Here is a 21,956-nt window from a genome sequence, read left to right on the forward strand (position 1 = left end):
CGCTGCCCACGCTGCTGACGATACTTTAGATTAAGCTCTTTTTCTTCTTAAGGCTCTTCTATTTGGATAATTAACTTAAAATCTGCTAGAACATCAAGACTCCAAAAACTAAGGCCGGCAGTACTCCCTTCTGCTGAGGGAACTGCTCCTCTCTTTCCCCCAGTTTCCCCGACTGTCACAGGTAAGCATAGGAGCAGGGTCCCCACGTGAGCCAAACTTCCTTGCAAGCAACACAGGGGAAGAATCTCCTTTTAAAGTCAATCTCTGTCTCTCACTCATTCCCAACTCTTCATGAAATGTTCTCCAGAGTTCGCTGGGTTAATATGCAAACACACTTGGGAGGATAATACTGTTGCTTTCAGTCATTTACATTTTAATGATGGAGCAGCATAAAGCTGTGGTTAAAGGTATACGTTCTGGGAACCAGATCAACTGCCTGGTTTAAATCCCAGCTCTGTCGTTCCCTAGCTACGTGACCCTGGGCACATTACTGAACTTCTCTGTGCCTCAGATTCCTTAGGTGAAGAGGGAGATAATACTACTGCCCTCGTAGGGCTGTTGTGAGGATTTGCCTGAGTTCACATGCGTGGCATGCTTGCAACATCACCATCACTGAGAATGACTTTAAAATGTTATTATCGCTGGGCTTCCCTGGTGGCGCAGTGGTTGGGAGTCCGCCTGCCTATGCAGGGGACGCGGGTTCAAGCCCCGGTCTGGGAGGATCCCACATGCCGCGGAGCGGCTGGGCCCGTGAGCCATGGCCGCTGAGCCTGCGCGTCCGGAGCCTGTGCCCCGCAATGGGAGAGGCCACGGCAGTGAGAGGCCCGCGTACCGCAAAAAATAAAATAAAATAAAACAAATATGTTATTATCGCTAATGTGGGCTGTCTGGGGTTCCTTTACATCTAAGAGTAAGGGAGAGGGAGCTTGACAGAGAGAAGGGGAAGGGGAATGAGTAGCTTTGGGAGCACAGAGCGCTAAGGTGAGCAGACGTGGGTGGAGTGGGGCAGTGAGGGGGCTTTGGGCTGAGCAGCATGGGTGCAGCACTGTGGGAGTGGGTGTGCTGGGGCTGGGGCAGGACGAACAAAGGAAGGCGGACAGGCCACAGGCTGCACTGAAGTCTTAGAATGTCCCTGTTCCTTCCTCTTGCCCATGAGAATTACTCTGGTTGCATCCTTTCTGGTTCCTGTTTCAGGAGGGAAAGAGGAAGGGGCAAGCCAGTTGCAAGAAGCAGCCTATAACAATGCAAACCAACACCTGGGGGCTTTGAGGATTAGATATAGCACTAGCTGTGTTTGGCCAAAAAGTTGTGGTGAGAGTGTGGCGTTTTATGAAAGCCCATTCGAGGATCCGTGCAGCTAGCTCAGAAGTCATGAGCCTGAGTAACTATAGCCCATCCTCTAAGATAACCTCCCAAATGCCCAAGATGTGGTTCAATGTGCAAGTAGAGACTCCAGTCCTGACACCCCACACTGCTAGGCTATCCTAGCAATGAATTCATCCAGTGGTAAGATACGTATCAACCAAAGTACGAAGCCCGAGGTTCACTAACACGAGGCTGCATCTTAGATGCTTTATTTTTACAGCGTTTGAAGAAACAGACTGAGGGACAAATTGTTTCTAACTCTTGCAAAGATCTCCCCAACCTGGGCCCTGATGATATCTTTTAGGTTGGTAGCATCTCACAAATCTTTAATTGTTCCCTCATTTTGCCTGCCACTGAGAAAACCAGTAAAGAGAAGAAGGTAGCATGACATCCTCTGAGCCAGGAATCCATTTCTGGAATCTCTCCTGAAACAACATTCCAAGAGAAGTTCAAAGTCAGAGATGAAAGTTAACGTCACCAGTAATCAGACATATCAGTACCAAGTACTTCCTGATGCCATGCCCACGAAAGGCCACAACATTCCCATAGTTCTGCCAAAAATTCATAACCTCAATCCAGTCATAAGAAAACACCAGACAAACCCAAACTGAGAGACATTCTACATGGTAACTGGCTTCAAAAGAGTAATGGTCATGAAAGACAAAATGGTCACAAAGAAGGACAGAGGAACTGTCCCAAACTGGAGGACACTCAGAAGACAACTAAATGCCATGTGGGATCCTGGACTGGCTTCCAGAACAGGAAAAGGACATGAGCGACAAAACCGGTGAAATTCAAATGAGATCTGCACATTAGTCAATAGTATTGTACCAATGTTATGTTCTTGGGTTGGATCATTATTCTATGGTTACATAACATGTTAACAGTAGGGGTAGCAGGTAAAGAACTAGCTGGGTAAAGGGATTCTCTGTCCTATTACAGCAACTCTTTCGTAAATCTAAAATTATTTTCAAAATAAAAACTGTTTAAAAGTCATGCATGAAAACTAAAACCAAAAATACCTGGTTTGAACAATGGGAGAGTAGTTTCCCAATCAATGGTGCACCTATTCAATCAAGTCATTCATAATGATCGTCAGAAAGACAACAGCAACACAGCAAATGCTTAAGATACAAGATATAAAGTTGTCTGTCTATGACGAGATTCTAAAATATACATGAGTTTGATCAAAAGCTTGAAGGTGGAAAAAATGAAAAGAGAGGATATATTAGGGTAGTGAAGTTACAGTGATCTTTCTTACTTTCTGAACTTTGCTGTTATTATGTTTTGTTTAAAATAATATTTAAAAGAATTACCTATAATTCATAAATGGAAAATTTATGGCTTTGAGGCTATACTTTCTTCACTTATACAAGCTGCCCGTAAGAGGAGAAAGAGGAAAATTATAAGACAATCTGCCTCAAATGCCACAAGGCAGTAAATTACAGAGAACAGTTCAGGACTCCTTTCCAATCCAACTGTCAGCAAAGTCTATTCCTTCGGCTACTAAAGTGTAACATGCATCCATTTCTGGACAGGGAAAATGCTCATCTGTTCTCCTGTGACAGGGTGATGGGCCTGGCAGAAAAAGGGAGTGGTAAGTTAGATTTAGCTGAGATCTGGAATCTGTCCCTATGACATTCACATGGCTAAGCTGGGATGAAAAGATCCAGGCATGGCAGCCACCACCTGGGCCCATACTGAGCAGAGGGTCTTAATGAAGAGCAGTTACCAGTGCCTTAGTGATAACCTCAGAGGCCTCTAATCACTGGGCTTGCATGGCCAGTGGCAGAACTGTGTACAAGGAAAGATTCACTGGCTGTGATTGGCTTTAAGAAGATACACAGGTTCCCAAATTATAGGGCCAAAGGGCATAAAGTACATGATCAGGGAATCCTTGCTCATTAGCTGACTAATGATGATGATGACAGTAATAATAACGTACTTGTATGCTAGGCACCGTTCTAGGTGTATTAACACTTATTAACTTGTATTAACTACTTATTAACATGTATTAACTCATTTGATCCTCACAACAGTCCCATTGTACAGATGGAGATACTGAGGCACAGATAAATTAATCTGCCTAAGGTCACAAAGATAGTAAGTGGAAGAGCTGGGGTTCACATTCTTGCAGCATGGCTGGAGAGTCCATACTCCTTCAAGCACAATGCTTTTTTTTCACTAATGGACCACAGGAAGTCAAAGAGAGGGAAGGTGCACTGGACAGGGAGCCAGGGGGTCTGAACATCATGCTGTCACGCTAACCTGCAGTGCAACTTTGAGCAAGCCACCTGAGCCCTCTGGCTTCAGTTTCTTTGTCTAAAAAAAAATGAGGAGGTTGGAATAGAAGTGCTCTATAAGTCCACAACCAGTTAAGTTATTTTTATTTTTATGTATTTATTTTTGGCCATGCCACACGGCCTGTGGGATCTTAGTTCCCTGACCAGGGATCAAACCTGGGCCCACGTCAGTGAAAGCACTGAGTCTTAACCACTGGACCACCAGGGAATTCCCAGTTAAATTCTTTGTAAAAGTTGATGAACCTCAACTCATCACACCTCTAGGCAGTTCGGTCTTTCTGTCCAGAAAACCAGAGGAGCTTCCTGAATCAGGTCTGTAACAGGCTTTTATACGTGGGCTGAATGGGGGATGCAGACAAGCCGCTAAAGTACGCTTACAATACCCAGCTGTATGGGGCTGTAGCATTTTCCTCCAGGTGTGATGGTAAAGAGACTTTAAAGCTTCGGCAATTTCCCTCCTGATGCAGGTAACCATAGCTGGGTATAAACTAATGAAATGAAAAACCAACCTGACAGCTTAACAACAGAGAAAAATATATGAAAGTACGTGTGTGCGTGCATACATGTGTAACGTATTTACATGCAGGTTCCATATGCATGTCCTTAAAGGATCATAAACATCTTCAGCCCACTGACCATTCTGCTGCAGGACATGGAGAAATGGCAGATAATTTTTACCCAATGTACTCTCTTGCTCTCCCCTAAACTGCCTCTATCAATCTATCTACCTATCTCCATCCATCCATCCATCCATCCACCCATCCATCCATCTATCTGTTTTTCTTTGGTGGAATCATTATTCTCGTGTACATTAATAATTTTTTTTTCAGACTTAGGAAAATTGATTAACATCATGATATCCATTGATATCCTCCTGGAAGCAGGCAAAGGATTGTTTCAAGCTTGCTCAAAGGAGTAAAAGTGGGCTTCCCCGGTGGCGCAGTGGCTGGGAGTCCGCCTGCCGATGCAGGGGACACGGGTTCGTGCCCCGGTCTGGGAAGATCCCACGTGCCGCGGAACGGCTGGGCCCGTGAGCCATGGCCGCTGGGCCTGTGCGTCCGGAGCCTGTGCTCCACAACGGGAGAGGCCACAACAGTGAGAGGCCCGCGTACCGCAAAAAAGCAACAACAACAACAACAAAACACACAAAGGAGTAAAAGTCATTTCAAAGCCGAGATAGTGGGCCACATCCCAGTCTGGATCTCATCCGGTTCCCTATCAATTCAAGTGCCTCTCACCACCACTGCAACAGACGTGCCATCCTGACCAGTTTAGTATCAAGAAAGACAGCAGGCTGTGTGGGTGAGGTGTTGCGGAAGCAGAATTTCTGATGTTTCTCTTCACAACTACAGTTTTTAAAAAGTCCCCTTTGGGCTTTCTAATGAAGGTAGAAAATGCTCCGAAAACATCACTCAGCAAACTGGTTTGGGGTGACTTGTGTCCTGATTAGTTCTGCTGAGGCCCGCGCATGCAGAGATAAAAATGACCCCCAGAGCCCCGTATACCTGGATGCAATCTGCACCCAGGACCTCCAGGTGCTACTCCTTAGTCCGCATGCACGGAGGCCTGGCTGCACCCGCTCTCTCCTGCTCTGGCCGTCAGGTGCTCACCTCGCCGTTGAGTACGACCGGCTCCTGGCTCCTGTCCGAGGTGGGGTGCACCACGGGGAGGACTGTAGGTTTTATTCCGATGAGCTGCACAGACCCCGAAGACGTGTCAAAGGGATCAGCAGACGCCTTGCCAGAGTTGTCAAAGAGGACTGCTCCTTCCTCTTCATCACTCGCCGGCACTAAAGCACAACATAAACACGTTCATTTTCTGGTGTGCGGGAGCAGCGCCATCGTGGGGGAATATAGGAGAGGCTCACAGCCCAAGGACATGACTTTACTCAAAATGACCTCAGGAACGACAGTGTCTGGTTCTGTGCCAATGGCTCATTCCTGATCGTGGCTTGCTTTCTTTCTTTTTCTTTTTTTTTTAAATTTAAGATCTACACTCTTCACCCCTCCACTGGTTTGAATTTAAAAAGTAAAAACCATTCCTTCAAAACTGTGACAGAACACACTTGAAAAAAAAAAAGTAAATTTGTTCTCTATGTTTGAGTCGGAGATGGGAAAAGTGCCATTTGGCCAAACCTGGCAACTATTCTTAAAATAGGACAATCAAGAGAATAACAGCATTCAGTTTAGTCTCTGCCACCAAAGCTACCCATTTTGGCATCACGTGAAGGTCACGAGTCTTCCCTGGTCAACCAGCCACAGTAATTGCTCCTGAAACTTTTTCTTTCTTTCGAAAGACTGCTTCTTCAATGACTAGGGTTTGGTTACTTTCCTGTGTCTAAAACAAAAGAAAGTTAAGAAATAACCACCTGAGAAACGAATTTAAAGCTACAAACTCCCCTAATTAAGTAGAGCGATTTCCACCTACACTCTGTTAAATGAATTCTCCCCTCTGACAGAGGATTCTGCTGTGATTGCTGAAAGACAGCCATCTGCTTGCGCTTCCATAGCTAAGCTGATGGAGGACGTTGGAGGGCCAGCGGTATCTTGCTGATTTACTTGTTCTTAAAGCACATTTCCATTAAGTAACTGTACGAATGACAGTTTATTGAGCGTGGCTCGGCAAGAGATAAATTAAGCCTGTTCAAACAACCAAGCCAGCCGGCAATTCAGGAGCAAAATAGGTGTTATATGAAATATGAATGTAATAGAAGTGTATTCATCTTTCCTCCCGTCTCGAGAGATTGGGATGTCATTTAAATTACTGAGAAACATAGTTTGTACCATTCTGTCACTTATCATAATCACAGAAGATTTGTCAAATTAAGCCAAGTAAATTGTTATTTTACAATGTGGCTAAAACACCTCAGAGTCTAACCATGGCTTATAATTGGAGTATTTTTGGGTTCTGTGGACTTATTTGTAAATAACAGGCCACCAAGAAGCCAATGACAGAGGAAAATCTCTATTCAGATGTGTTATCAGACGCATGTATCTTTTTAGAGTGTAGTTTTGCTGGGCAATTCTTGCTTTCCTACCATTATCTCCCACCAGACAACTCCTATGAAACCCAGCCTCCAAGATGGCACCCAGGAATTCTTGCCTCCCGATATTCACAACCACATAGGATTAACCTGTGTAACAAAACAGGAAATTGCAGAAATGGCAATGTAACTCTTCCAAGGCTAGGTCATAAAAAAGCATTGTTGGGTTTCCCTGGTGGCGCAGTGGTTGAGAATCCGCCTGCCAATGCAGGGGACACGGTTCGTGCCCTGGTCCGGGAAGATCCCACGTGCCGCGGAGCGGCTGGGCCCGTGAGCCACGGCCACTGAGCCTGCATGTCCGGAGCCTGCGCTCCGCAAAGGGAGGGGCCACAACTGTGAGAGGCCTGCCTAGCACAAAATTAAAAAAAAAAAAAAAAAAGCATTGTTGCTTCCACCTTGCTCTCTCTTGGATCACTTCCCTCTAGGGAAAGTCAGCTGTCATGTTATGCGAACACTTAAGCAGCCCTATGGAGACGTCCATGTGGCAAGAAACTGAGACTCCTGACAACAATAATGTCAGTGAGACATCTTATGAGTGGGTTCTGCAGGCCCGGTGAGGCCTTTCAATGGCTACAGCCCAGGCCAATATTTTGACTGCAACCTCATGAGATACTCTGAACCCAGAGCCACCCAATTAAACCACTTCTGAATTCCTGACCCACAAATATTATGTGAGATAATACATTTAGATTCTCATTTTGGTTGCTAGATGTTGGGGTAATTTGTTACGCAGTGATAAGTAACCAATACACTTCCTAAATAATGCCCCTCCTCTGAGCTTCCACTCTTGTCCTCCTACCTCTAAAATACACACTCCACCAGCAGCCAGGATGGATTATCTTTTCAAAAGATAATCAGATCACAGCACTCCTCTGATCAGAACCCTGTGAAGGTTTCATCTCTCTCAGAATAAAATCCAGAGTCTTTACTGTGACCTACAAGGTCCTGTACCATGTGGCCCTGGCTACCTTGCTGAGCTCATTTCCCGCTTCTCCCCTGAGCCACTCTGCTCCAGCCACAATGGCCTTCTTGAACACAGCAGGCGTGTTCCCACCTCCAGGATTTTGCATTTGCTCTTTCCCCAGATCTTTACATGCCTAGTTCCTTCTTATTTTTCAAGTTGCAGCTTAGAAAAGACTTTCCTTATCCACCAATCTAAAAAAAACTCACCTCATCACTCTGTTGTATTTTCTTCAATGCATTTATCAGTATTGATTTGTTGTATTGATTTAATCAGCTCCCACCCCCCTGCCACTAGAATAGAAGAGCTCCATTCTTGCCCCTCTTTTTAAAGGCTCATGCCTTTGCATCTAGCAATGTCTCACATGCAGTTGGCTTTCAATAGGGATTTGTTGAATAAATGAATGAATAAAGGAATGACTAAAATTTCCTGACTTGGAAAAAGAGATGCTGTTAGTACCTGCAGAACAATTAAACATGGAAAAGTTAACCATTCCAAGGTTTAAGAGACGATACCTAGCATTCTTACTGCTTCTGGGTTGTGACACCCTTACTCCTCACCCCATGGAGGGAAAGGGGGGAGCATAACTATAATGGGACAGGAGAAGAACACCCTGGAAACTGTATAACCTGCAGTTCTTTTCCACTATCACTCAAAGTTATATTCAGATTTGCACAATAATCCCTCTAGGTTTCTTTAAGAGCAAAATAGTCATCCTCCCCCCAAAAGGACTGTATGGAAAAAATACATTAAAAGGCATTGCATTAAATATTAATACATTAAAATGTTATGTGAGTACAGCAGGTTCGTGGGAATATTTAAAGCATAATTTGTCCCTAAAGAAAAAAGCATGAGACAATGCTAAAGAAAAGGGCCACAGTGAAATTGAGAAAGTATCCTAGAACATTATCACAGTAACTACCACCAAGCATCCACCCTGTATCTATTTGTGTTTTATTCACATTGCTGGTGTGAACTTCAGTAAATCAGGCTGGAAAGGGAGATTTCATTTCTTTATGTTTGAACTGGCATGGGGAGAACTTTCTCATGTGAAGCAGAAAATGCTCTTAAACAAAACGTTTTCTTTTTGGGGGAATCTTTATTGAAGCTCAAAGACAAATAATGTACAACTAGAATCACTGCCCTCTGGTGTTGCTTATCAAATAATAAGTGAGTCTTCATCTCACTGGGAAGGCAAAGAAAGAATAAACTGAAACTGTTTTTGAGCTAATATTTCTGACAAATCCTCAAGGGCCCCTACTAAGAAAGTAGTGATTCATCCTCTAAGCTCTCTGATCCTTGTCCTCCTCCTGTCCCACCTGCCCCACGACAACTAGGAGGCAAGGTGTGATTAGATGCTGAAATCTGGCTGTGAGATCTTGGTATCTTAAAGGAAGGTGCACCCTTAAGGGTTTATGGAGGTTCTTTCTTCTAAATGACTGAAGGTATAAATACATAATGTTCTCACCTTGAATTCATTTTTAACTCTTTCCTGGAAAACACTCTTTCTAAGGTGACATTGGTTTGGGTTCAGAAGTTTAAGTATCTGTATTTAGTTGAGAGAATGCCAAATTGTTTTGCTTTCAAAATCCTAGCTCGCGGGCTTCCCTGGCGGCGCAGTGGTTGAGAGTCCGCCTGCCGATGCAGGGGACACGGGTTCGTGCCCCGGACCGGGAGGATCCCACGTGCCGCGGAGCAGCTTAAAAAAAAAACAAAAAAAAATCCTAGCTCTCACATCTACCTTTCCCACTTATATTTAAACATCACCTTGAAACAGACTCCAAAACTGCCTGCAGTTATGGTAACTAAAGAGGCCATTGAGCTATAAGTACCCCCCCCCCACCCCAAGCCATGTTGCTAGTAGAATAGTGTCTTTTCCTCTGAAAGGTCTTATTTTCACAAAAAAGTAGAAAATTAGAAGCCACATATGCAACAAACCTGGTGGAAAACAAGAAGAGTTTTAGAATGATAGCCTGGTACATGAACATTTATTAATTAACCTCAGTAACCCTAACCTCTAGAATGGATACTAAGCCATAAAAACAACTTCTGATTATTCCATACCAAGAGAATAATCTATTCTCAGAGGCTACATTCACACAATCAAGTACTTTTTGCAAGCTGACAATGTGATGGAACTACACCTTTTAGTTTTTCCACAAGTCCATTCAACGTGATTTCCTTCCTTCCTTTCTTCCTTCTCTCCCTCTCTCCTTCCTTCCCTCCTTCTGTTCAGTTTCTAATCCAATAAAATATGCTATTGATATTTTTGGTGAACTCTAACCTAGTATTGTGATAAAGTGGAGCCCTGTGATAAAAAAAAAAAAAAGGACAAGTGTTGGTTCCATTGAAGGTCCAGTCTAGAATTCTGACATGCTTCAGCATCTGTTGAATTTTACATTAAACGAGTTGGTTCTCTCATTTCTATTTGAAATTTTCAAAGTGAAACCTCACTGAATGAGAACGTTTGGTCAAAGAGAAGTAACCAAGTCTGAAAATTCACTGGGTTTACTTCTGGCAAAAATAAAGGGCAATGAAGCGCTGTAAACTTGGAGAAAGGATGGCTTTTTAATAAAACAAACACGTTATAAACCTCAACCTGGTACAGTAATTGCATTTTATTCATGCACCCGGCTGTTGTTATTTCTGAGCCTGATATTTAAATAATCAAAGTGACCTAAACAGAATGAGAAGGCAGGTGGGATAGGGAGGGTGGGAGAGAGGGTGATGCAAGAGGGAAGAGATATGGGAACATATGTATATGTATAACTGATTCACTTTGTTGTAAAGGAAAAACTAACACACTATTGTAAAACAGTTATACTCCAATAAAGATGTTTAAAAAAAAAAAAAAAGAATGAGAAGGCAGGTAGAGAGGGTGGGAAAACAAGGACAGGAAAGTCAGTGGGAACATTTAGGGAAGTCAGTGCCTCACCAGCCGGGTGGGGAGTGATGGGGTCTGAAACTGACCCCGCCCCCTCCTCTTCTACAGATTAAACGCAGGGCACCGGGAAAGGCATCATCTTGTCAGTGGGTATATACTGACAGAGGAGTCTGTATATTGCATATTTTTAAGCAAGAAAAAGGGCACAGAACAGTATGTACATCGATCCCACTGCACAAAATAAAATAAAGCAATACAACAAAAAACGTGTGTTGATACATGTGTGTTGTCATATGCATAGTAAAAAGGTCTGAGAGAGACACACACTGAGTTATTCAAGGTCATTTGAGGACTGGGGTGGGTGATGGGGTATCTGGAGGAGGATGGACTTTGACTCGACTTTATACATTTCCGGGAAGAATATAAAGGAAGGAGGGAAGGAGGGGTGTGATGGGAGTAGGAGGGCATCTCGGTTAGAGGCAACGGCGGTCACCGCAGTTGGTTAAAACATCCTTCCCCTATGGCTTCACTGCATTGTCTCTGGGTTGCCCCACTCTGTCCACCTTCCTCAGCAACTCACTCTGGGAGGAAAGAGGAGAAAGTGGCTAAGTTCACATCTCCCCGGATAAGCCACAGCTCCTGTGGCCCGCTGTGAGCTGCCCTGGCAGACTGCCGATGGGCAGGATTTCTGGTGGTCCCTGTAGAGTGATATTCCACAGGTCACACCCTGATTCTGGCAGGGAAAGCACAGTCTCTGCGTGGCATGGCGGGGGAGGGTGGATCAGGAAAAGAAAAAATGTAAGAATCAAATCAGTTTGATAGTTTAAAGGAATGCTTTATATAATGGTTGGAAATGGAAACAGGGACCACATTTTCCACGCAGAAGACAAATCCACTGTACCATTCTTTCTTTTTTGGTCAGAAAAAAGGAAGAAGTGAGTGACGTTCGAAAACAAAAGAATATTCTGGCACTAGTTTCAAGGGAGAGTCCTGAACCACACTTCATCAAATTCCTGTAAAAGGGAAGCACAGCTCACCAGAGTGCCAGATTGTTTGCCTTTTCACCCAGCATTTCCGTAGGACTCCACCTACAACCCTTTGATATCCAAAAGGAATTTTCCCTGCTCTGAGTAGCAGCACTGGTTCCGTGAATCTGGGCTTTAGTAAGCCAGCATCACACACAGAAGGACCGAGTGGAGATGAGGCTCAGAGCAAAAGTGGGATCAGGAGGAGGGAGGCTGCATAATGATGTCTAAGAGATGAGATCTACAGGTGGTGCCACGGCACACTAAGGCGGCTCTGACAACTTGTAAATAACCCCCAACACCAATCCTTTATAGGTGGTGAAAAGATCTGCACGAGGGAGAAACTAAACAGTTAAGTTTCCCTGGAGAATAAAGACAAGCACAGGCTGATTTTTTTTTTTTTTTTTTGCGGTACGCAGGCCTCTCACTGTTGCGGCCTCTCCCGTTGCGGAGCACAGGCTCCGGACGCGCAGGCTCAGCAGCCATGGCTCACGGGCCCAGCCGCTCAGCGGCATGTGGGATCTTCCCGGACCGGGGCACGAACCCGCGTCCCCTGCATCGGCAGGCGGACTCCCAACCACTGCGCCACCAGGGAAGCCCAGGCTGATTTTTATGATGACAGATTTATTACTGTCTTGATTCTCCTGGGAGAGGTGGATCTGTAATACCTGGACTCACTGGTACAGACTGAAGCCCTGAAACTTATCAAGTGAGTCGGGGCAAGAAAATGAGGGGGGCTCTCCAAGACAAGCAGCGTTTCAGAAACCTGGCACCCTCGTGGACCTGGTGCTACAAATCAAGGCAATTCACCCCCAAATGAGAAAAATTTCTAAGCAAATATCAGCTCAATCTGTATAGGGTTTTTCGCAGGCCCTGCACAATTCCATAAGCACAGAGGGCACAGGAAGTGAAACAGAGTAACTCAGGGAAGGGCGTGAGGCACTACCTCAAGAGGTAGGTAGGACCTTTGCGGGACACAGTAGAGAGAAGAGTGGGCGGTGGTTTAAAGCACACTGGTGCGCGAGCCTGTGCACGTGCATGCGTGCACGAGTGCGCTGGGCTTGGGGGTGCTACTCGGCAGGGAAGGCTTCTCACCATTTCTCTTCCATGCCTCCTCCTTTGTCACTTTCTGCTGTGCCATTACATTCTGGGGTGAGCGCCTCCCCGAGCTGGGCTTCCCTGATTCGTTGCTGATGACAGAGCCATTCTCACTGGGCGACCTGCTGGAGGTAACCATAGCAACAGGGAGACAGTAAGTTTCAACTAGAGCAGCCTCCTCTCAAGGTTATTTTATTCGCACAGTTTGTGTCTGCAGCCTTTCGTTCCGGTTTTATCCACAAAGAAGACACGATACAGGAAAAGGAGAAAAACAAACCCAACACACAGCATGGGTTAAGGACCTGGCTGTCGTGAAGTGGGTTTACCAGTGCTGAGCTCTACAGAGAAGTTCAATGAGCGCAGCCCTCCATTCCCATCTCTTTTTCATGAACCCCCAGTGACTAGGGACAAGGCAGTGATGGCGTTTGTAAGCGTGCCCTCTTTTTAAAACGCGGCACTTTGGATAGTGTTGCAGAGTGTTTGATTCACATGGCATCTTGAGGGACATGCATAAAACATGGTTCTCTTCGGCTGGTCTCTTTACAGAATATAACTTGACTCCTAAAGATTAAGTCACTCAAGCTAACTGGCAGTCACTTACATTTGAATCTACCAATTTGAGCTATTCATTCATTCAGGAAAGACTTTATGTGCACCTCTTCTGTGCTGGGATTTGTGTCAGCTATACAGGTGTATAGAGATATGAAGACACCACCCATGTCCTCCAAAAGCTCCCCATCACAAGCACCTACCATGTGCCAAGGACAGTGCTGAATGCTTTCAAACTGTTAATGCATCCTTATGACAACTCACTGAGGTGGTGATCGTCACCTTTGTTAGCAAGTGAGGAATTTCAGGAGGCGAGGTGTTTTGTCCAGGACAGAGTTGGGAGAGGCGAATCAGCCCTGGAAGCCAGGACTCCCCCTGCGGGTAGGAGCTTTCGCCACAGGCCAGAGCCCCTTCCCGTTCTGTCTCCTACAATGTCCCAGATGAGGCAGGCCTTACACGGGGCAAGCCACAGGGCCTTCTCACCTTCCATCGGGGCCACTCACTGGTGTTCTGGAACCTGTGGGAAAATGGGTTCTTGGGAACCCCTGCTAAGGCTCAGGCTCCTTGGATCACATCAGCCTGTGGGTGGGCTGAGCTAAGACCCACTGCCTTCCCCTCTGTGGGAGACAATCAGGAAGCAGCTAGGCAGAGGTTCACCAAATCCTTTGTTGTTCTGATGTCAATTGTCCAAATTCAGCACCTACTGGCATCTGGCCCCTACAATGGAAAACTGACTGGAATAAAATGCAGCCCTTCAGAAGATCTACATAGACGTTTCTCCAAAGAAGACATACAGATGGCCAAGAGGCACATGAAAAGCTGCTCAACATCACTAATTATTAGAGAAATGCAAATCAAAACTACAACGAGGTTATCACCTCACACGGGTCAGAATGGCCATCATCAGAAAATCTACAAACAACAAATGCTGGAGAGGGCGTGGAGAAAAGGGAACCCTCTTGCACTGTTGGTGGGAATGTAAATGGATCCAGCCACTATGGAGAACAGTGTGGAGGTTCCTGAAAAAACTAAAAATAGAATTACCATGTGACCCAGCAATCCCACTACTGGGCATCTACCCAGAGAAAACCATAGTTCAAAAAGACACATGCACCCCAATGTTCATTGCAGCACTGTTTGCAATAGCCAGGACATGGAAACAACTTAAATGCCCATCGACAGACGAATGGATAAAGAAGATGTGTACATATATACAATGGAATATTCCTCAGCCATAAAAAGGAACGAAATTGGGTCATTTGTAGAGACGTGGATGGACCTAGAGACTGTCATACAGAGTGAAGTCAGTCAGAAAGAGAAAAACAAATATCATATATTAACGCATATATGTGGAATCTAGAAAAATGAAACAGAACCGCTTTGCAACACAGAAATAGAGACACAGATGTAGAGAACAAACGTATGGACACCAAGGGGGGAAAGCGGGGGGTGGTGGTGGTGGGATGAATTGGGAGATCGGGATTGACATATATACACTAATATGTATAAAATAGACAACTAATAAGAACCTGCTGTATAAAGAAATAAAATAAAATTCAAACAAAATGCAGCCCTTGACCCATAAGTAAGCAGCTTCTTGAGTGGATGCTGGGAATCCTGGTGGATGCTCCTCTTCCTCCTCCCATCCCCCTCTCATCCTCTGGGAATTTGGGATTCTCAGTCCCGTACACTTTTGTGCACTTTAGCACCCTGAAAACCACGCACAATGCAAGTGCCTGCTCACAACCACGGGATAAGGCAGAGTCAGCCACGAGCGTTCCCCAGAGCACCGCTGGGGCCACGGGAGATGCTCCCTGCCAAGGATGCACAGACAAGCATGAGTGTGGGAGATGTCAATTACTACACTCCCTCTTTGGATATTCCTACAGCACATCAGCATATCAAAGGCTCTCATCAGTCCTGTCAGAAAGACACTCATTTTGTTGTGTTTAATTCAGCACTTCCCAGTTTATTTGGCCACAATCTCTTTCACCATAAAAGTAATACAAAGAATGTAGTCCAGGAAAATATGAATGAGGCATTAACTGTTGGATCGCTGAGTGCTGGGTGTGCAAACACACACACACTTTTGGATCGTTTTCAGAACCTCACAGTTAATGATCCCTACTCCTCCAACTGGCTTCGTTGGCACAAAGAGACTTTCACTGAGGTCCAGAAGGAAAGGCTCCTTGCAACCTATTTCACATGAACAAAATATTTAATGGGTTTTGTAGCATCTGCATACCCTTTCCCTCATTTGATCCTGAAACAATTTTCTGGCTTTTTTTTTTTTTTTTTTGGCGGTACGCGAGCCTCTCTCTGTTGTGGCCTCTCCCGTTGCGGAGCACAGGCTCCGGACGCGCAGGCTCAGCGGCCATGGCTCACGGGCCCAGCTACTCCGCGGCATGTGGGGTCTTCCCGGACCTGGGCACGAACCCGTGCCCCCTGCATCGGCAGGCGGACCCTCAACCACTGCGCCACCAGGGAAGCCCTAACGGGCCCATTCTGAAGGGTCATGCAGTCCTGCTCTAGCAGGAATGAGGAAACTGAAGTGGCAAGTTGGGGAAGCTAGAAATACAGATGCGTGACGGGCTTGCTCTTGGATGTGGCATCCTAAAATCTTCCCAAATGATCAGAAATTCCTGTGATCAGCTGAACTTGAACAAAGGTGAAGTTTCTCCCACAGCTATGGCAATGATATAGCCAGTCTTTAATAAAATTACATTGTTATGGTAAAATGATGAAGCAAATGGAGAAATCATTCAATAGGGTAGGCATTGTTTTCTTTATTTGTATTTGTTTCATAAGCTAATATTAATAAAAATCTGAGGTTAAGTATTTAAATTTGATCAGCAAGAGTAGACTCCTTGCAAATTTAAGAAAAAAAAATAGCTTGTTCTAAAACAATTTTTTTTAAAAGAAATCTTAGTACAATTTAAACCACTCAACTAGAATGGGTGGAAAAGTGTCTATTCTTCCTGGCAGTGCAGTGCTATGTTAATATTCTAATTTTAGTAATCCTATTTATTTCTTTTCAGTGTCCTCTAAATAGGTGATAAACTGTTAACACGCCTTTATGATACTTGGCAAAGATCATAATGAGAATAATTACTATAGATAATACTACTTGCCAGTCAACTCAGATAAATCATCCATTGCTTCTCTGTATGTTTCAACTGCATGCTGGGGTGGACTGTTGCAGTTAAGGTCCCAATTTGTTCACACCTCCCAGTAAGCAAGCTTAGGGTAGTCCCCTCCCACACTGACTCTGGTCTTGACGATGTGTTTTGCTTCGGCCAACAGGACAGTAGCAAACATGACACTAGCAGAGACTTGAAGCTTGTTTGGGGCTCCTTTTCTTACTGCTCTTGGAACCCTATAACCACCTTGTGAGAAAGTCAGGGCTAGCCTGCTGGAGGGTTCAAGACCACATGTCAAGAGGTCCCAGTTACCTGGCCACCCCAGACAAGGCTGTCATCAACAAGCCAGCCCAGCAGGCCTTCCACTTGACTAAAGATGCATGAGTGAGCCCAGCTGAGATCAGCCAAGCCTAGTTCAGACTAGAAGAACGACCCAGCTGAGCTCAGCCTAAACTGCTGACCCACCAAAAATCATGAGCTAAATACATGGTTGTTGTTTTAAGCTGATAAGCTTTAGAGTGGTTTGTTACAGGGCAACAGATAATTAATCCACATGCCCTCAACATTCTTTCCCACACTAGCTGAAATCCATCCCTGTTTCTCTGCACTTCTTTCTTAAGTACCAAGATCTCCTAGAGAAAAGCACAGAGCCTTGCTGCTTGACTCCAGTGCAAAATTTATATATTTGATACAAACAATCCTTCCTTCCTCCTGCAATGACTCCCTTCTCTTGGCCTCTCAGATTCCACTCTTGCTTCGCTCTCCTTGTGCCTTTCTTACTGATGCTTTTCAGACTCTTTTGCTGATCCGTCTTCATTATCTGGACCTCTAATCATTGCAATGTCCCAGGGATCAGTTCTTTGATTTCTTCTCTATCTACACTCTCCTAGGTGCCCATCTAGTCTCAGAGCTTTTTATAACCAAACGCTGACAGCTCCTACATTTATATTTCTACTCTGGACCTCTCCTCTGAACTCCAGACTCATATGGTTAACTGAGCTCTCAACATCTCCACTTGCATGTCTCATGAGCATCTCAAACTTAACATACCCACATCCATACTCTTGATCGTCCCCTACGAACTTCTCCTCTGGTCTCCCCCAGCACAATAAATGGCAAATTCATCCCTCTCTAGTTCCATACCCCACAACAATCTATCAGCAAATCTTGTCATCTCTTCCTTCTAAACATCTCTAGAACCCAATCACTTCTTCCACCTCCACGCCCTGGTCCACACCACCATCTCTCACCTGGACTCTTGCAATAGCTTCCTAATGGGTCTCTCTGCTTCTATTCTGCTTCTCTACAGTCTATTTCCACATGGCAGCCATAGTGCACCTTTAAAATTGCAAGTCACATCCCATCACTGTTCTCAGAACCTTCCAATGACTTCTGATCTTTATTCACAACAAAATCTCAAGTCCTGACTTTGGTCTATAAAGCCTGACACGCTCAACCTCAGGTAGCTCCTCTGGCCCACCTGCTACCACTTCCGCCCTAGTTCATATCAGCCTCTTTGGCCTTCATGCTCTTCCTTAAGCAAGTCAAGAAGTTCCCTCCCCTGGGCTTTGTACACACTGTTCCATCTGCTTGGAAAGTTTTTCTGCGAGATAACCTCAAGGCTTACACATCATTTCAATCAGGTCTTCCTCAAATGTCACTTTATCGGAGAGGCCTTCCCCAACTTCCTGCTAAAATAGCCTCATGTTCCCCTCTCCAGCTCTGCATTCCCTTACCATGCTTTGGTTTTCTTCTTTGCACTCATCACCACCCAACCTACTATACTTCTATTTCTCTATGTGTTTATTGTCTATCTCTCCCTACCAAATTGTAAGCACCACGGGAGGAGGAACTTCGTCTTGTTTGCTGCAGTATCCCTAGTGCCTAGTAGATAGCAAGCAATCGAAACATATGTCAGGTGAAGGGAGGGAAGGAGGGAGAGAGGATGTAGCTTTTCCAGCCGCCACTGTGGTCCCAGGCAAGCTTGGCGATGGGAGCTGGTTTAGCCAGACATCAGGGCTGGCCAGAGAGTTTATTACCTCTCTGTGAGCCTATTGCAAAGTCCTAACAAGCCCCTGCCCTCTAGCCTAACCTCTCCCATCTATCATCCACATTGCCGTGGGAGTAGTCTTTCTAAGATACAGGCTGGACATCACTGTCTTCCTGAAGAACTTTCAGTGCCTAGAGAATAAAGGTCAAACTCCTTTGGCTGGCAGTTAAGACCCTCCACAGTTTTCATCTATCTTCTGGTTTCATCTTTCACTATATCCCAAGCACTGTGAGCTCTAAGCCCCAGAGACACTCATTATTAAATGAGCATGGATGTCCATATCTCTCCTGGCTCTGCCAGCCTGGATGCCTTTATCTCTTCCCACCTATGGGCATCCCACTTGCCCTTCAAGGCTTGGCTACAACATAACCTCCTCCACGACGTTTTCCCTCATCAGAATTAAATTCTTCCTCCTCTCTTTTCCCCAGGACTTGGTTCAGATTCCACTGTGGGCACCTGCCCATCACGTTTGATATTCCAGCAATTTCTTTCTGTCTTTCCATCATGAGATGTTCGGGGTCAGGAGTCAATCTTAAACCTTTTTGTAGTCCTTCCAATGCCTGTCAAAGTGCTCTGTTCATAGTAAAAACTCAATAAATGGTTTTTGAACTAAAATCATAAGCTCTATAGAGAAATTGACAGATAAAATACAGCTATCCTGAACCAAAGGCACTGCTCTTAAGATAAATTAAAAATACAAGTGTGACATCAGTGCCAAATTTGTTATAATAAATATAAGAGCTAAACCTCTTCCGTTGTGGTTGATCAGGCATCTAAAACCTTACAATGAGTGGCTCATGAGAAGCAGGTATTGTGATTCTTATCATCTCCCTTAGTCTCCTTCTCAGATATTCAAAACAAGCACGAAGGGGAATTTTAAAAGAGAACAGAGGAATTAACTTGAGGGCTTCAGCTGTTCTCCCCATCAATTATTTCTCTTGCTGACACAGAGAGGCAGAAGCTGGCACCGTGCCTACCTCTTTCTGGTTTCGATGGATCTGGCCGTCTTGATAGTGCTTCCATCCTGGGGGGCATCCCTTTCCTGAGAGGCGGGAGCATCTCTAACAGGCAGCGGGAGGACCACCGTTTCCTGAGTCACGGGGATGACCTCTTCGTCCGCCCCTTGCTGGCCCAGGTGCTGCTTAGCATAATCAAAGCCCTGCACAGGCTGCAAAGAGGAAACAGATTTGCAGTCACGTTTCTGGCAAAGCAAGAGGCTCACAGCAGCTTTAAGAGAAGACAGGTGGGAAAGTGCATGTGATGGGACCATACTGAGCTGTCTGATGAACAAGAGTTAACATAAATCTCCATCATAATTTCTGTCTCTGCAAAATCAAAACCCGTGTTAATTCCACCTAGCTACAGAATCTCTATAGATAAGACTCAGAAAAATGACTAGCATAAACAAGATGCAAATATGTGTGTGAGAACAAATACTTACAAGGATTTTAGACCACTTATTTTAAGTCACAGGATACTGCTCATTAGAAGCTCTTAATTGCTACATTAAACAGGTCCCGCATCTTCTCCTACCTAGGAATATTTTGTCATCCCTTAAATCCTGTGTAATAGCAGGTGTGTGGCTTTGCCAAGTCACTTGAACTCTGAACCTCAGTTGTCTCATCTGAGAAATGAAGATAATCATATCTGCTTTACCTCCACCACCCTTGAGTATTAAAGGGGATCACAGATCTGAAAACAGAGGGAGGAAATGTGCTACCACATGCGAGGCAGTACAATTATTAATAATAAAATGGAATCACTCTTTAATCCAGCCCTCTCCCTTAAGCAGGCTGGCTGTCCTGTAATTCATTACTGAAAATTTAGCAAGGCTTTTGTGTACAATGTCTGAAATCCCAAGTGAATAGGGCAGCTGTGAGCAAAACCCAACAGACATTTATTCGTGGGGTAATGAAAAAATCAAGAAGCATATTTAAACAATTCCTGTGACTGTCTCTATTCTGCTTGACACCCCAAAGCAGCACAACACAGATTTGAGGCAATACGATTTGGGGGTTAAGATCAGCAGCTCCAAAAGCAGACAGCCTGGATTCAAATCCTGGCTCTGACATGTATTAGCTGGGTGACCTTGGGCAAGTTACTAAAATTCTCTGCACATGTTTCCTCACCTATAAAATGGAGAGAATAACAGTGTGAACAGGATCAAATGTGTATGTCTGTGAGAGTGATATTTAACCACCCTCAAAGGGATGCTGCGTAGATTAGATAAGTAAATTCAAGTCCAGCATTTAGCTAAGTACCTGACACACAGTGAGGGCTCAATCAATATTAGTTAATGCTGCTTTCCTGCCTACTAAATCATAGGCCCGGTGAAATGGACATCAGTGGATTCTCCTTAAGAAAATATGGGATGAAACTTAACCTCTGTTGTTTGGGTTCTATCAGAACTTGATATGATCAGAAGTTCCTCTTTCAGCAGGTTACTTAGCTAAGAATTGTAACAGGAAGGTTCCAGCCAGATTTAATGGTCTAAGACCGTGGCCCAACCCATCAAATAGTGTCTCAGAATAGGATGGAGTTTTATCGCTAAATCCAGCAAAGCTTCCTTATTTCAAGCTGTCTGTAGTACAGCCACGGACAGTTCCCTGGATAACTCACTCTGGGAGGTGTGGTCACTGGCCCCTCTTCTCTGAGACACTCACGCTCTGACCCACATGGTAACCACTAAAATTCTATGCTAAGATCTGGGAATGTGCTTCTGAAATAGTGTTTGTTCATTTCCCTCCCCTCCCTTTGTGGTACATGAAATACAAAGGAGCCTTCAGATGATGTGCTGATGTTCCTAGAATACTGACTCACCTGCTTCTCCTACAAACAACTGATCACCAATTGAATTCAACTGAGATGTTTCTGGAAGCTGACCTTTTCTCTCCAGGTCCACTGTTGTACTGACCCTGCCCTGGCCTTGTTACTTCCATTCTGCTCCTTTCCAGGCCCACCCTGGACAAGCCTCCAAAGTTATCTCCCTTAGAACCATGTCGGGTCATCATCACTCCCTCATTAAAAACACTCCATGGCACCCAAACCCTTTGGCAAGGCACTCAAGACCCTTCACATTGTGTCTGAACCCATGGGCCCATCCTTATCTCCTGTGGGTCCCTTTTCTGCCATACCCCCATCCTCCCATTACCCTATTCAGTTTTGTTCCAATTCTAGTTACTGAGCACTGGCTTGTGTCAGGGACTGCGCTTGGTGCTAGAAACATAAAGGTGAATAATAACTGGCCCCCTACCCTCAAGGAGCTCACAGTTTCAGCTTCACTTGATATTACTGGTACAGTATCGAATATGTTGCAAAAAGTAGGTCATTTCATCCTCACTGCAGTTCAAGGAGGTAGGTATTGGTATGGTTCCCCATTTTAAAGATGAAGAAACTGAGGTTGAAAGGTTCAGCAACTTCCCCAGGCTCACACAGCTGGTCTACGGTAGAGTCGGGATTTGAACCCAGTACTATATGACCCAGAGCCAGAACACCCAACCACTGCTTGATGGTTCTTCCCACGGCCTCTCCTCTCCTT

The 21,956-nt window shown here is 44.9% G+C and overlaps 1 protein-coding gene across 4 annotated transcripts in view; it reads right to left on the reverse strand.

Annotated features, from left to right (window-relative positions):
• KIAA1549L (KIAA1549 like) overlaps positions 1-21,956 on the reverse strand; it is a 295,434-nt gene that overhangs the window by 68,472 nt on the left and 205,006 nt on the right. For 2 of the 4 annotated variants that reach the window (XM_067038032.1, XM_067038028.1), the window contains 3 exons: positions 19,396-19,586; positions 12,677-12,801; positions 5,279-5,457 (listed from right to left, as the gene is read on the reverse strand). In XM_067038032.1, coding sequence (XP_066894133.1) covers positions 5,279-5,457; positions 12,677-12,801; positions 19,396-19,586 — 495 coding nt within the window. Of the gene's footprint in view, positions 1-5,278; positions 5,458-12,676; positions 12,805-19,395; positions 19,587-21,956 lie in introns of all 4 variants that reach the window. The other 2 variants (XM_067038031.1, XM_067038029.1) reach the window with 1 other exon arrangement.

The sequence above is a fragment of the Kogia breviceps genome, chromosome 7, assembly GCF_026419965.1.
Source record: "Kogia breviceps isolate mKogBre1 chromosome 7, mKogBre1 haplotype 1, whole genome shotgun sequence".
In the NCBI taxonomy this organism is placed as follows: domain Eukaryota; kingdom Metazoa; phylum Chordata; class Mammalia; order Artiodactyla; family Physeteridae; genus Kogia; species Kogia breviceps.